Source organism: Bactrocera neohumeralis, chromosome 2 (assembly GCF_024586455.1).
Source record: "Bactrocera neohumeralis isolate Rockhampton chromosome 2, APGP_CSIRO_Bneo_wtdbg2-racon-allhic-juicebox.fasta_v2, whole genome shotgun sequence".
NCBI lineage: Eukaryota > Metazoa > Arthropoda > Insecta > Diptera > Tephritidae > Bactrocera > Bactrocera neohumeralis.
The window spans coordinates 34,538,932-34,555,547 of NC_065919.1; the positions used below are offsets into that span (position 1 = coordinate 34,538,932).

The 16,616-nt window shown below is 37.4% G+C and overlaps 1 protein-coding gene across 2 annotated transcripts; it reads left to right on the top strand.

The window, feature by feature from the left end:
* The first annotated feature begins 16,029 nt into the window (after nt 1-16,029).
* On the top strand, nt 16,030-16,616 carry LOC126766000 (uncharacterized). 2 transcript variants are annotated; one of them, XM_050483719.1, is made up of 3 exons: nt 16,030-16,198; nt 16,257-16,416; nt 16,498-16,616. In XM_050483719.1, the coding sequence occupies exons 1-3, from the start codon at nt 16,115-16,117 to the stop codon at nt 16,611-16,613; spliced, it is 360 nt and encodes a 119-aa protein (XP_050339676.1). In that variant the 5' UTR covers nt 16,030-16,114; the 3' UTR covers nt 16,614-16,616. The 2 variants fall into 2 exon arrangements, 1 of the variants encoding a protein (XP_050339676.1); XR_007668695.1 differs by having other exon boundaries at nt 16,057-16,198; nt 16,257-16,397; nt 16,498-16,528.

Here is a 16,616-nt window from a genome sequence, read left to right on the forward strand (position 1 = left end):
CACAAGTCAATATGGCAGCCAAATGTAGTAAATCTTATAGCAAGCGACAATCTTCACATATCCCCGAGCATGCGTTTGCCAACAAGCGGCTTTTTGCGACGATGACAAACGCTAAAAATCATAAATTGAAAAACTTTCTGATGTTTTTTAAAGTGAGAAAAGTGGCAACATACGTAGCTGTTGTCGATTTATAATATTTGTCAATTCTAAGATACCCAAGGCAGATTCCATTTGCGGCTGCTACAGAGGTAAAAAGCGCCTTTACTGTACCCAGAAGTATTTAAATTATATGCCGGCATTTATGTGATCATGACTTGTGGACCCCCGATCCATAAAAACACATGTTGAACAAAGACTTTCGCTAAAGGAAATTTTAATTGGTCTTCGGCAAAATGGTGGAACATATTATGGTCAGACGAATCGAAGATTGTTAAGTACGGCGGAAAAGGATCACGACAATATGTAAAACGGCCGCCCAATACCGAATAACTACCAGCCGAAATATACAACAAAAACGGTAAAACATAGTGGTGCGAGTATCATGGTTTGGGCATGTTTTTCTTGGCAAGGTGTAGGCCCCATTTATTAGATCAAGGAAAGCATGACTTGTGATCCATATGTCGAAATACGCCAGAAAACCATGCTGCCGTTTACCAGTGAAGAAATTCCGCTTGTTTATATGTTCCAGCAGGACAGCGATCTCAAGCACACAAGTAAAGTTGCTAAAAGGTGGCTCAAGGACACGAATGACAAGGTAATGGAATGGCCACCACGTCCACTGACATTAACTCCACAAAAAATTTGTGGGCTGATGTCAAGGACACAGTAGCCCAATGTAAGTCGACATCGATGACGCAACTATAGGAAGGTGCAGGTTCGATAGCGAAGATTTGTTAGAATTGAAGTAAGGATTTCACAACCACAGAATTTACGCTGTGAAATGTTAACATTGTTCACAGTTCTCTCACATACTTAACCAGAGAATATGAAGCGAAATATGGCATATAATGCCATAGCATGCATTTGATATTCCATTTTTAACAGCGAAAAATTTATACAAATACAACTCTCTCACATATTCAAGAATATGAAGAGACATAAATATATGTGTGCATCAGAGAACTGCAACGAGTAATAAATTTTTGTTTATACTTAATTACTGATCCGTTACTCTGTCTGATTCTGTCAGTTCGGTTCATGTACACGAAGCGAACCGTTTGTCTTCAAATCAGCGATAGAGAACAACTTTGAATCACTAGCGATCAGCTTATACCTGATTTGTTTTTGAACGTTCGGTTTGTATATCATCCCCTAATATTATACTATGCTCGGACCGACATTGAAAAAATTTTGAAAACACATTTGTATGTTGTGGGATCTAAGTCGTTCGGACCGACAATGTGAGTTTTCGATGAGTTTTCACGACAACTATCAATAGCGGCATTTTCTTGCTCTTGCAAGATTGCACGATGGCACAAAATGCAAAAATCCTGAACCGAAATATGCAAGGCCAAGAGAGCACCCATTGTAGAATCTAGTGATATATGACGGCCCGAAAATAAACGTGGGGTTTGGTCTGACATATTTATAGCCATTGCAAATAATTTTTTGCGTGTGTTTGTTGTTGTGCCGTTGCACCAAGAGGAAAATTCTGCAATTTCTGCACCGTGCAAGGTTTTGCAAGAGCAAGAGAATCCCCCTAATATGAGAATATCAAGCGACAGCTGTTTTTGTATATGGAATGTAAATAAATATCAAGTGACAATTTAGGGCCGGCAAAATATGTCTTCCAAAAACATTGATTCAACTAGAGCAGGCACCGATTATAATGACTGGAATGTAAGTTTTCAAGTAGTTTTCAGCGAAAACTGTGTTTTCATTTTACAGATTTTACATGGACGAAAACACAAGTTTTCGTGCGAAAACCAGTTTTTCCCACGAAAACATGTTTTCGTTGTCGGTCCGAACATAGTATAAACACTGATTTACTCTAGTGCACTTCTGTTCTATTTCAAATACATATGTTTGTATACACATGTATGTATGTATATACACATATTATATGTATAATGGAAATTCCATCGAGTACATACATACATACAACAAATATATGTAAACATATGTATATGTATGTATGTATGTACGTTCTCGATGGAATTTCCATTGTTTACGCTTCTAAAATTTGTAACATGCGCACATTTTCAAAGCTGATACATTTTTTGCCATACATGATTCAAATCAGTCCAGCAGAAAATTGTTGTTGTTTGCTGTACTCATAGATTTACCCATAGATTTACTCGAAGATTTATTTATAGTTTACCAAAGTTTCATTTCAATTCAAAGAAACGTCGCAACGCTATGAACTGACATTATACGATTGCAACCGAAGCCAGCCATACCGATTACACGATCGTGATTCCCGAAGAACAGATTATTCGTGTTGCATCAGGTCAGTTGACGCTGGTTGTCTATGCTGAACTGAATTGATTTGATTGTGTTTTTGGCACGACTGTTTGTTCTGATTTTATCATACTCGTTGCAGCTCCATGCCCATGATTACATTCCCAACGAATGTAAAGAATTTCGTTTTGCCGTCGGCATTTGCGTACTCATGTTTAAATTTTTGATTTCAACCAGGGAATCGCTTGTATGTATGTGCAATGCATGCAAGTTAAGAAATTTGATGTTAATTTCTTTTAAAAAAAATTTTATTTATTACTTGTTCGTTACATTACAGAGCTAAGACTAAACTTAAGAATTAATTTACTTAAAACCTAAGCTACATTGCACTGGCCAACTGCTGACTTTGTTGCCGATTCTCCGAATTGGCTTATTTCGGTTGCGCGTGTTGGATTTCCGCTTCACGCCGAAAAATGAGCTTTTATGCTGATGAAAGCGTCTGGCTTTTACTGTGGGAAATGTTGTGCAACTAAAGATGCACTTCCGCTATGATTTGCTCATTATTGCTGATTATGTGTTATTACTTATTTAGTAATTGTTAACATTTGCCATGTTAACACTTCCCCTCTTAAAAGCGATCGTCCCGAGAGCCTATCAAAAATAGGGGAGGTTGTTAAAATTGATGTAAGTATTTTGATCATTGGAAAGATCTTTGATCTCCTTAAGATCAATATTCGCTGGGGGCATCTGGTTAAGGTCCAGGCTTGAAGATATGATTATTCTGTTTTGGTGCTTTTTCCAGAATTTTCGAAAAAATATCATACCGAGAATTATAGTTGCAACGGCTCCAAGTGAAAGGGAGCTATTGGATATCGTTGCTGTCTTCAGAAGATTTATTCTTCGTATGTTATCAATGTGAAACTCCTTTAAGGCCTGGAGAGAAAGTAATTCAATTCGATTTCTTTCGATTGGTGCTGGTTGCAGGGCTGCTGGGATTGCCGGCAGTGGAACCAAATCGTAATTAATGTAAAATTGATGATTTATTTTTAACGTTAAGTTATGAAAATTAATAAGGTGTGTCCCTGATAAATTTTTCTGTATTCCGTCAGCATCTATTATCCCTTGAAAGCCATTAAGTAATATGGTGCCGGGTTTTACTTTTTCAATTTGTTGGATATGTTGGCCGTTTGTTAAAGTGCAAGATGAATTTAGGCTATTTACTACTCTAGGTATACAACTACTATTACTTATATTTACTAGTTGAGTTTGCTTACAAATCTCAATTTTCTTATAATTATTACATACTTCTTTAATTCCATAGGTATCTTTTGTACCCTTTAATATTTTATCAAATTCGACATTAATTATAATTTGGTTTTGCTTAACAACTGGTCTTATAATCATTTTTTGAAAATTTTCCTTAATAGTTAATGGTATTTTTACCAAGTAAAATATTGTCATATTTTGACTAATTACATTTATATTTGATATTTCTAGTGCTTCTTCAGCATTTTTGAAAGGTATTTCGTCATTTTCTAAATTTTCTAACGCAATTTCGATTTCATTTTTATTTAACAATAATGTATTTAAAATGTCTTTCTTTGCCCACTGTATGGTGTATTTAATGTTAATCAACTCTTCTTTTATTAATCTTATTCTATTCTGCAAATTTATAATAGTTTCGTTTTCTATATAAGTATCTTTCCTTATGTTATTAAGAAGATTATTTACTATCATGCTAATGTTATTAATTTTTTCGTTAAAAATATTGTTAATTAGTACTTGTTTATTATTATTATTATTGATATCATTAAGATTTTTGGTTATTACATCCAGATCTTCGTGATCGGGGCTTCCGGCTATGAATTTCCAAGCCGTTCCTAAACTATCTATGGATCTTTTCTGTCTTCTTTCGACAGGTTTTATTGTATCTAAAACTTGAAGAGATTGGGTTAATTCGTGTTTTAGGATGGGATAAAGGATTGTGTCCTTAGGTATGTCTGAAGAGGTGAATTTGTACATGTCCGTCAAAAATTGTTCGTACTTGTTGAGGTCGATTATGTGTATTAGCCTGAAGTCTCCATGCTGGATTTTTACTAGTCCGTCATTTATCGTAACTATTTGTGCCGTGGAGTAGTCATAAATGTCTATTGATGCGAATGTTGGGTAAATAAGGAGAAGTCTGGAAACAAAAATTTTAGTTTTGAGTTTTTATATTGCGTTTATGAACTACTTTTCCTGATTCTGTCAAAACGGTGGAATTTTTGTCTTCCTTCACTATTTCTTTTCTAAATTTTGGAGATATTTTGGTTCCTAGTCGTTTGTTTATCCTAACGTAAATTGTTTCTCCAGGGTCATATGTTTTAATTGGATGACGGGCTTTATTATGGTAGGTAAGATCTTTTAGTTGTCTATTTTTTAGTTCCGAGATAATTTCTTCCCTAGCTCTTTCAAATTGGCTTGGGTCTGTGGAGATTCTTCTCCCGAAAAATACCTCTATTGGTTTTTTTTTTGTGGAGGAGTGGACTGAAAAATTGTACTCGTAGACGGAGTTATCGAGGAGTTCGGCGAATGAGGTGAAACTTCGCTCTGCTTTTAAACAGCGCATTATTTCTGTGAGGGTCGAGTGAAATCGCTCTACTTGACCATTTACGGAACTTGCATAAGGTGGTGTTCTAAAAATTTGTATATTTAGGGTATCTTCCAATAAAAATCAAATGGAAGCTGAATTCAAAGACGTTTCATTGTCTATAACTACCGTTTCTGGTACGCCAAATTGAAACAGTAGATCACGGAGAGGTTCCTTAACGTGTTCTACGGCTCTGGAGCGAAGGATTTTGGTTTGGGCATACTTTGAAAATTTGTCTATGGCTGTAAGGACGAAATTTCGTTCAGTTATGTAAATATCTATATGTAAGATTTGTCCTGGAAATTGTGGAATAGGGGTTTCTCCTAGTTGTGGTTTGGTAGGGTGGCGGTCGTACTTATTTTCTTTGCAAACTGAGCATTGCTGAATAATTCTTTTTATTGTTTTGGTCATGGAGGGAAAATAGTAATTTTCTAAAATTTGAAGTTTGTTTTCACGAGAATTCCTATGTGCTCTTTTATGGGTATTTATGATTATTTCTTCTTGTTGCTGTTCGTCTGTCACATCCTGGACTTGGAGTTGAGAAAACCTGGTTTTATAGTTACTAAAGTGGATGGGGTATATTTCTTGAATTTTACCCATAGTTCTTTCGTCGGTTTTGATGCAATTTATTATGGTGGGGTTTAGGTACCTTTTTAGGAGATTTATTAATGTTTCTGAGTTATATTCCGGTTCTTCAATGACGTGTCTATGGTATGTGGGGAATACTATCTTGAATTGATAGGTAGAAATTGGGCCTGAATTTAGGAAGATTTGGTTTTTGAAAACGTTAATTGGGGATTCTACATGCCAAATTAAGTTATCGGATGAGCTCTCGTCACTATGCTGGGTTACTGACAAGGCGTTAATTGGTTCGGGAGGCGTTCTGATTTCTCCTATGACCTTAGTGGTATAGGTAAGTTTATCGTTTGGTTCCGTAAAGAGATTAGAAAAATTTTCGACTAAATTATTAATTTCCTTCTGATGTTTTTGTGACAAGTTATCTTCCTTAATATGTATTTTGTTAACAGATCTTGAAGCTAGCTGCTTGATTTTAATTTTGGTATTGCCTTCTAACTCCATGAAGTTATTCTTTACGTGGATGACTGCGTCAAGCTCCTTAAGGCTATCATTCCCAATAATACCATGGAATGATGTCAGAGTTGGGAGGAGGTAGAATTTCAGTTTTTTGTCTGAGTTAAATAGGTTTAGAAAGGTATGCTGTTTGATTTCGATGTCTCCTGCTATGGATTTCGCAAAAAAAATGCTTTCGTTATTTATTGGATTGGGCACGATAGAGGATCGTATATAGTTTTTCGTAGATCCTGTATCTACTAAAATTTTCACAATATTTCCACTCTTCAGCCTGCATTCAACATAGGGCAGCGAAGAGTGACTCATTCTAAAAAATGTAAATCAGTCGTGTCTATGTAGCTATCGTCCTGACCTTCATCATTTCTGTCTCTGTAACATTCGTCATCGTAATGGCTAGAGTTGTCGTTCGTCTGCTCGTCAATTGTCGTGGTAGGATAGTAAGCTTGTGGTTGTTCGGAATCTATATGGAAATTCCTTTGGATTTTATTAGGGGGCACAGGAGCTGGAGGGTTGCCAGGAGGAGGTCTTTTGTTAATAGGGTCATTATTACGTGGCCTATTCATATAATTAATATTCCTAGTTCGCAGTGATGGGTCAATGTCCATTGGTTCTGGACGTGGCTGTGGCTTATGCAAAGGACGTGGTGGTGGATTGTAATGCTGTTGTGCATATTGGGGCGCCTGTTGCTGGCGTTGAACTTGATAGTTCATTTGCGGTGGTCTATGTGGAGTGGCTGCGTACAACCTTGGTTGGGGCAAGTATGCCAATTCGGGGTAAAACTCATTGTTCATCCTTCTGGGAGGTAGTGGTGGACGAAACTCTTGTGGTTTCCTGCTGATATTGTTATTATTGCTCAAAGCATAATGTGACCTGAAGGTTTGATTCTCTAGTTTGAGACACAGGTGGAGTGCCTGAGGGAGATCTGCTGGTTCCCTCATTCCAAGGAGTCTCGGTAGATCTCCTTTGAGTCCGCGAACGAACGTGTCTAGGGCTTTATCCCTGTACGTACGAGTTAGAAGGTGCATGGCTTCTGCGCCGACTTCCATGCATCCTAGTTTGTTCAGAATTAGTGAGAGATGAGAATATACCTTTTGGTAAAATTCTTGAATTGTATTGCTACCCTGTACGAGAGAGGTCATTTGGTACTCAAGGGTACCGAGGTCGCGTTTATCCGCGTAATGCAATGTTAGGCAACTGGAGATCGCCTTCCAATCCAGTGGAGTGTTATAGGACTCCAAAGCAATGTCGGCATTGCCCACGATTTTGTTTCTAATGACATTGAGGATGCCATAATATTTTGGGGTACTTCTTTGAGGCTCATATATCTGGAGGATCCTGTCCACGCTTTTCCTCCAAGATGTGAATTCTCCCGGATTTCCGGAGAACTCCCGAAGACATCGTACCACATCTGGTATTTTGTCTAACTCAGAGACATTCCCGGGTAGTCTTGAGTCTATGGTAATGTCCGTGAAGTTTGAAAAGTTGGAATTTGGGTTAAGGGCGGCTTGAACCATGTTTCGCCCTTCAGTCCTTAAGACATTGTTCACAATTCCTGTGATTACGGAAGTTAACTCATCCATAGAGAATGAATTAGAAGAGGCAAGAGGCTCACCACAAGGTGCTGGTGGCCCTTGGGGTGCATTAAGTATTGGTGGCCGAACGAGGTTGGCAGGATTCACTGGCATGATTGATATATTTCTATTATTCACTTTTTTATTTTAAAAATTTTATTTATCCCTAGCTTATTTTGTTTTGAGTTAAAACTTTTCTTTCTAAATTTTTCACTTTTAGTTAGCTTTTCGATATAATATTTTCTCGTCTAGTTCAATTATTTTTTCTGAATTACGCTCTCTTTCTTAAATTATGTCACTATTCTTAAATTGTGTTCACCTTTGCATTAAAAATTTCTTAAACATAGTTTGTTTCACATTAAACATTAAACATTTTCACTTTTTATATTTTAAAAAATTCTTTTACATATGTGAATATATTAATATTTATTCTTAAAATTAATTCTTACTCTAGTAGCAGGAACATTCTCCTGGGCAGGCGGGTAACGTCTTGCGTTTCCCGTTTGCTATTGGCGACTAGGGGGCCTCTTTTCCTGCACTTCTGTTGAGTCCTAGCCCAAGCCTTCGCCGTCTATGGGGTGGTCAGTATTATCCTTGTCTTCTAATGGTAGCCGCTGAGTATCACGACAGCACAAACTTTTTAACCAAGACTTGTGGATACACCCGCGAATTGTATTGATACGATTTACTAAACGCGACTAGCGAAGGCCCCACGTTGGGCGCCAGTTAAGAAATTTGATGTTAATTTCTTTTAACAAAAATTTTATTTATTACTTGGTCGTTACATTACAGAGCTAAGACTAAACTTAAGAATTAATTTACTTAAAACCTAAGCTACGTTGCACTGGCCAACTGCTGACTTTGTTGCCGATTCTCCGAATTGGCTTATTTCGGTTGCGCGTGTTGGATTTCCGCTTCACGCCGAAAAATGAGCTTTTATGCTGATGAAAGCGTCTGGCTTTTACTGTGGGAAATGTTGTGCAACTAAAGATGCACTTCCGCTATGATTTGCTCATTATTGCTGATTATGTGTTATTACTTATTTAGTAATTGTTAACATTTGCCATGTTAACATGCATATACATATGTATGTATGTATGCTTTTGCGTTTTACCCTCAGCAATTCCATATTGACATGTAAAATAATTGTGATATGAGTATAATTTTGTATGAATGAATCCATAGTAATGTACATATATAGTCAATTTGGACTTGCATATTCAGTAATTTTATTTGATTTTTACATAATATACTATACTAGTAAATATTTTGTATTATATTTCTTATTAATAGAAATTAAATTTATCACAACAATATATACATACGTCTTCTATCATATTAATCTTATGTCTCTGCACATGCTCATATGAATGTATGTATACGCATGTGCGCGTTCAGAAATTCGAATAATAATGTTACCAATTCCCTGCCGATCATGAGCAGGTAAAAAACCAGATAATCAGTGGGTAAACATGTCGGTAGTTTGCCATAGGCCGCGTGAAGATTCTACCCAGTTTTCCCCTCACACGTACGTATACATGTGATCATACATCTCTGTTGCGCTCATTCCGCAATGCCATATAAAAAAGTATATCTCCCCTGCTCTAATATCCCCAATCGACGGCTGATGCAGGGTTGCATTTTTTGACTCCTACTTTTCAAATTTCTTAAAATTTCAAACTAAACTTTTTAATTTTTAAAATTTTTATTTTATTTATTTTATATATATATACAAAAAAGAAATGTGGTGTCGTGGGACACCAGGTAGGAACGAAGTTCCTTCGGATAATGTAGAATCGATACAATTTGCAAAAAAAATTGTGCCTAATTTTATGTAGGTTGTCCTGATTTTTCTCTCAAATTTCGCTGATTAGTTTTTATTTAAGTACAGATAAGTATTAAGAAAACTCTACTGTCGTCCTACTGCCGTCGGCAAATATAGGAAATATTCAAGTTAGAGGGAACGACAACGGCCTGCAGTCGTGTAGTTGTGCAGCTGTCAAAATAACAGTGTCCATAAGAACGTCTGTATTTTAATATTTGACAGATGTAGTTTGCAGTCTGTCGCGCTCTATGTGTTCCGCACTTCACTCAAAACTAATTTGCATACACAATAATGTTACAGATTTTCATGCCTAATTATTTTGCAAAACCTAAAGGTGGGCTATAACTAGCGATCTTACAGTCTTTTTCTTACGGGTTATTTCTTACGGGTTATTTCCTACGGGTTTTTTCTTACGGTTTTGCTATCACTTTTTTTTCAGTTAGGTCCCGCAGCAAAATCTCTATCTTCTCCAAGCCTGCCGTAAGGAACTTCGTTCCAAAAATTTATTACAGTTTATATAAATAAAAATATATTTAATGTAAAAAAATATTTAATATATTAAAAAAGGTTGTAACAAAATAAAAAGAAAAAGAAAGATTAATTGTATAATTAGTAACAAGTGTTGTGTTAACTTATACATGTACATTAGGGTGATTCAAAAAATTTTTTATTTTTTTTCAATTGGTACTCGCAAAAATAGGTTCCTAGACACCTCTAAGAAAGCCTCTCCAAATATGAGTTTTTAATTGTAACGGGAAGGTCCTCCGCCTAACGGTTTTCTATTTTTTCTTATTATCAGATAGAAAAATGTATATCTCGCTTCCAACTACTTGAAAAAATATCTTGTTAATTAAGTTTTGTAGGAAATTGAATGCTCTAAAATATGGTCTCTTATGATTTTTTCGTAAACCCAACCGTTTAAAAGATACTAACGGTTGAAATTTGACTATTTTTGGAAAAATTCTTTATTTCTTATTAATTTTATAACTCAATGAAAAAAAGTTATTATGAATGATGAAACACATAGTTTTGTAGGAAATTTACTGCTCTATAAAAATGGTCTACGATGATATTTCGATTAAGTTAAGCGTTTACGAGATATTCATCGTCGAACATCAATGCATATTAAGGCGGATCAAAAAAAAAAAATTTTTTTTTCGTTTGGTACTCTGAAAAATAGGTTCCTAGACTCCTCTAAGAAAGCCTCTCCAAATATCTATTCATAATAATTTTTTTTCATTGAGTTATAAAATTCATAATATCTTTTAAACGGTTGGGTTTACGAAAAAATCATAAGAGACCATATTTTAGAGCATTCAGTTTCCTACAAAACTTAATTAACAAGATATTTTTTCAAGTAGTTGGAAGCGAGATATAAATTTTTCTATCTGATAATAAGAAAAAATAGAAAACCGTTAGGCGGAGGATCTTCCCGTTACAATTAAAAACTCATATTTGAAGAGGCTTTCTTAGAGGTGTCTAGGAACCTATTTTTGCGAGTACCAAATGAAAAAAAAATAAAAATTTAATCACCCTAATGTACATATATATATGTAAGACATACTATCATAATATCCTAAAAAACTTAATATGTATATTACAATAATATTGTATATAAATTACATTTCTTCACTTCAATTTTCATACGCATCTAGATATTAGCACATAGTTACATATACACATACATACAAATGTTTGAAGCCACTGCAAAGTCGCCAGCAACAAAACAATTAGGCACGCAACTAACGAAAGGGCCCATTAATAAAGCAACAACAATAAAACCAATGGAGGGACAGCAACCAGAAGACAGCAAAATTGCCAAAACCAAAACCCCAAGCGATTTTAATATCAAAAAATGGTGACCTTTCCTATGCGGAGATGCTACGGAGAATCAAGTCCGACTCAACGCTCAGCGGATTCGGAAATATCGTGACAAAGATACGCAAAACGCAAAGTGGTGAAATGTTGCTACAATTGAGCGGAGGAGTGATTCCAACCGACTCTAAGGAGACCATGAAAAAGTGTCTCGGGGATCAAGCCCACGTTAAACTTCTGACCCAGGAGATTCTACTGGAGTGCAAAGACCTTGATGAAGTCACAAACAAGGATGAAGTCCTTTATGCTCTACAGAGAGAATTAGGAAACCCGGAACTGACGATCTTGTCAATCAAGAGCTTAAGAAAGTCTTATGGAGACACGTTTGGGTGTACTTATTAAACTCCCGGTTGAAGCAGCTAGACAGCTTCTAGTGACTAGAAAGTTGAAAGTTGGATGGGTAAGCTGCCGTATACGAGAATATAGGCAACCTCAGCGATGCTTCAAATGTCTCGACTACGGACACACTGCAAAAACCTGTACCAATGAGGACAGGTCCAGACTCTGCAGGAGATGTGGCGAAGGGGAGCACCAGGCAAAGGATTACAATAACAAACCAAAATTTTTGCTCTGCTTGAAAGCAGGTACAAAAGAAATTGAGCACTTTACAGGAAGCGTCAGGTGCCCAATATACAAGAAAGCAGCTTAACAGGTCACATGAGGTTCTTACAACTGAACGCAAACCGTTGGCAAGCGGCACACGACTTATTAAAACAGTCAGTTGTCGAAAAGCAAATTGATGTCGTTTTGCTAAGCGAACCATACAAAATCGGACAAGGTGTAACCTGGATAAGTGACACTCGAAAGAAAGCGGCTATATGGAAATGTAATCCCAATTTTCCGCAGCTGGAATCGCCTTTCTCTTCAGATGGTTTTGTTCGTACAACTATCAATAATATTAATATATACAGCTGCTACTTACCTCCTAGCCTTAGCGACGAAGAGTACAGGCGTATTATCGACAACCTAGTGGTCGATGCCAGATGCAAAACCAAAGTGATAATAGCTGGTGATTTTAATGCCTGGGCTATAGAATGGGGATGCAAAAGAACCAACAGCAGAGGAAAAACCTTACTAGAAGCCTTTGCTTCTCTCTATCTGGAGGTTTTAAATGTTGACAATCAATGCACATTTAACGAGCTTAGTTCGCAGATCTCACTGGAAAATCAGTGACCATTACACTTTTAGCGATCACTACGCAATTATATTCGAGATAAATGCTACACACGCACGACAGGATTTATCGACCCCAAAAAAAAGGAACTGGCGACTCAAAACATTCGACCCAGACCTCTTTGAAGAAGTTTTCCGACCAACTACCCTTCCCGACAACCTGTTGTCGGCTAACAAAGCTGCTCACTCGATTATGAGTAGTATTAAGAGCGCGTGCGACGCTTCAATGTCCAAGCTATCTCGACGCAAACACCGCCCCCCAGTATATTGGTGGAGCGAGACAATCGCAAAATTACGTAAGGAATGCCAGCAAGCAAGACGCTTGTACCCAAGGTCACGTGGTACACTCGAATTCACCACCCTCCAAAACCACTTCAAGGACAAAAGAAAATTGCTAAAACAGGCAATTAAAAAAAGTAAGCAGGAATCTTTCCTTAAACTGTGCGACGATGTTGAAAACAACGCTTGGGGACTCGCTTATAAAAAGGTAATGGGAAAACTCCGTACTGGCGGACAAATGCCAACCTCCCCCTCAATAATTGAGAGAATAGTTACGGTACTCTTCCCTACCCGACCCCCACTCCATCACGAGATTGTGAGAGTTCCACAAATCCAGGATATACCAGCCGTTTCGAATGAGGAAGTCCGAGAAGCCTGCAAACGATTAAACCCATCTAAAGCCCCGGGACGAGATGGAATTCCGAATGTAGCGCTAAAAACGGCGATTGCCAGAAACATAGGCCCCTTTCGAACCATGTATAATATATGTATCCAACAAGGCCGCTTTCCCACCATTTGGAAAAGGCAATATCTGATACTACTGCCGAAACCTAATAAATCAATGTCAGAACCGTCCCACTTCCGGCCCATCTGCATGTTAGACTCCGCTGGAAAGGTTCTGGAGCGGATCATATACCAACGGCTTAATAAGGCAATTGAAGATGCCGGTGGACTATCCCCAAACCAATTCGGATTCAGGAAGGCAAGATCCACAACTGCAGCGGTAACCCTAGTAAAGACCCTGGCTGAACGAGCTATAAGTGGGAAAAGATGGAAAGGAGGCACAATACAGTACTGTATGGTTGTAATGCTGGATGTAAAGAATGCCTTTAACTCGGCATAGTATATTGAGTGCACTAAAAAGCTTCTCCGTGCCTCTATACCTTTACAACATTATAGTAAGCTATTTCGAGAATAGAACATTGAGCTACAAGACAAACGAAGGCTCCAAAAAATATAAAGTCACCGGAGGAGTACCCCAGGGATCTGTACTCGGGCCGCTACTCTGGAACATCATGTACGATGAAGTACTGCGATTGAAGGTACCTAAAAACGTACACATCATTGGGTTCGCAGACGATATCACTGTTGTGGTTATAGCAAAGCACATTCACGATATAGTTACGATTACCAACAGGACAATAGCGTTAATAAGCGATTGGCTCGAAAATAACGAACTGAGCCTAGCGGAGAGCAAGACCGAGGCGGTACTCATTACTGGCAGAAAAGTTCGGGAAGTTGCCACGTTCAGTACAAAGGGGGTAAGCATCACTACAAAACCTGCAATCAAATACTGGGGAATTATTCTTGATGCAAGGATGTCCTTTAAGGAACACTTAGCGTACACATGCGACAAAGCGACAAAAGTGTGCAGAGCCTTGACTTCTGTACGGCGCCCAGATATGGGGAAAAGCCCGAGAAATAAAACCCTATCGCCGTGGCCTTTTTTCTATATATGCCACTTGCGCGCTAAGAGTATGCTCTGTGTTCCGCACAGTATCGGAAGATGCTGCCCTAATAATTTCGGGCCTACACCTTTTAGACCTCTTGGCCAAAGAAATTCAATGCCTTACAAATGACAGGTTACCACATAATACAATAAAAGAAATTGCAAGGGCAGAGACGGTAAATCACTGGCAAAAACGCTGGGAGGAAAGCGAAAACGGACGGTGGACATTCCGACTGATCCCCAACGTTGAATCAGGCCGCACGGTGAGGTAGATTTCCGCCTATCTCAAATCCTCACATGGCTGCTTCAAAGCGTATTTGAAAAGATTCGGACACGAAATTGACGACATATGCGATTATTGCGGAGACGATACCGTCGAAAATGTAGAACACACATTCTTCTATTGCCCCAAATATAATCTTGAGAGGCAACACTTAAAAAATACGTTCGGTATAGACCCGACTCCTGATAACTTGGTTAACCAAATGGTCGAATCAGTTGAGAAGTGGAAAGCTGCTTGCGAAGTGGCAGCCAGGGTTATGAAATCCCAACGTGCTAGCGAACAGCGGAGGAGAAGAGAGCTGTTAAATGTAACGAATAACCACGACCCAAACACATTAACTTTGACGTGACGGGGAGGGTTGGCGGCGAACAATGTACAAGGGGGGTTATCAGACCAACAGAGGTGGGGCCAAGTAAATGCAACTTGTAACTGAATGCCTTTTGACCATCACGTACGCATGAGTGTCACTCAACCATCCTCCCGACGTAATACTTGACGGTGGTACGGGGGGGAACGGTACAGGACGGTAGGAGGTTTAGTTGGGATTAAAGTTCCACACTGACATGGGGTCCAGGCTTTCGATGCTTCCTCCTCGTAAAAAAAAAAATAAAAACACATAAATACATACATGTGTAAGTACTATTCAAATTCAAATCGTGATATTATCATTTATCAGTAAAAAGTGTGCCCGCACTGCTCTATACATATACACTATACATATGTGTACGACATTACGACATTGCCGAATAAATAATGTATACACAAACCAACATACAAATATGCGTACACATGTAAATATGTGCGTATAACTTTCCCACACAACATATTATACATACATACCCAATAAACAATTGCGTAAATGTTTCGTAAATCTGCGCTAAAATAAACTTATCTACAAACATTTGAGTAAACTTACTTACAAATGTGAGAAATAAGTTTAATTATAAGTTTACTTATCTTATATTTGTAAGTTTAAAATAAATGCGTTGAAAAAACGTTTACTTACAAACATAAATGTAAACTTATGATGCAACATTGCAAATCAGTTTACATGTAAACACAAAAAGTAAACCAACCGTTTACCATTTCCCGTTAGTTTTTTCGCCGACTCTCTGACGACTGTTTTTCCTTTTTTGAGTGATCGCAGTTCATAATTATTGAATTTGTGAGATGTAAAAACGTGCGTTTTAAATAAAACAGTGGAAAAGTTAATAACTAAAAATAATTAATTGAAAAATTACTTATATATAAGTATTATTTAGAAGTGTTATAAATAAAATAAAATAAAAAAGGCCTTTACAATATAAAAGGGTAAGTTGCATGTTGTCTTTTAAGGCGTTGTTATAATTTTTTTAACTGCTATTCGCGGAAAATTTGCCACGCATTCTAACTAAGTTTGTTTTTTGCAGCAATTCAAAGCACCATTGATGCAGCTGTATCCAAATCGATGGGAAGAATCGTCGAGGAGGTAAGAAGCTTGCGGCGAGATATCGCAAAGTTGAGGAATAGCAGAGTCAATGTTCCATCCAAAAAGATTATGCCAGCAGAACCTTTAAACACAGTGGAGCAATTTATGGAATTGGAGAGTTTACTCCAGAAGGATGAAGAATATGCTAAATTTGTAAGTAAATATTTATTGACTGTTTGAAAGCCAATTTTACAATTTCCTTTTTTTGAAGAAATCGGAACTTATGCAAAATATTAAATACACAGGAGCGAAATTCGTCAGAACAGCTTGGCGCTCATTGGTATCCGATGAATGTGCTCAACATTTTGCTTGGAGTGGAACGTCAGACAAAAAACCTGTCCGCGTCTTAAAAGTATCTATGGCTATCCGAGGTACTTAATAATAAAACTAAATAAACTTTATATTTACATGTGTACTTATATACTTATATATATTTTTAATTTAAATTTCAGATGTCTTCTTACATGAAGTGAAGGGCAATGAGACTGAATATATAAGTGGCACCAAGACGATTTTTCAGTTTGCCAAAAATAGACAAAAACGGAAGCACCAAAATGCAGCAAATTAATTA

What these genes read in the sequence shown, in the direction of transcription:
- LOC126766000 (XM_050483719.1), top strand. Translation starts at nt 16,115, where the DNA reads ATGCCAGCAGAACCTTTAAACACAGTGGAGCAATTTATGGAATTGGAG. An exon ending in ATGAAGAATATGCTAAATTT is followed by an intron (nt 16,199 to 16,256) that starts GTAAGTAAATAT and finishes CTTTTTTTGAAG; the next exon opens with AAATCGGAACTTATGCAAAA. An exon ending in AGTATCTATGGCTATCCGAG is followed by an intron (nt 16,417 to 16,497) that starts GTACTTAATAAT and finishes TTTAAATTTCAG; the next exon opens with ATGTCTTCTTACATGAAGTG.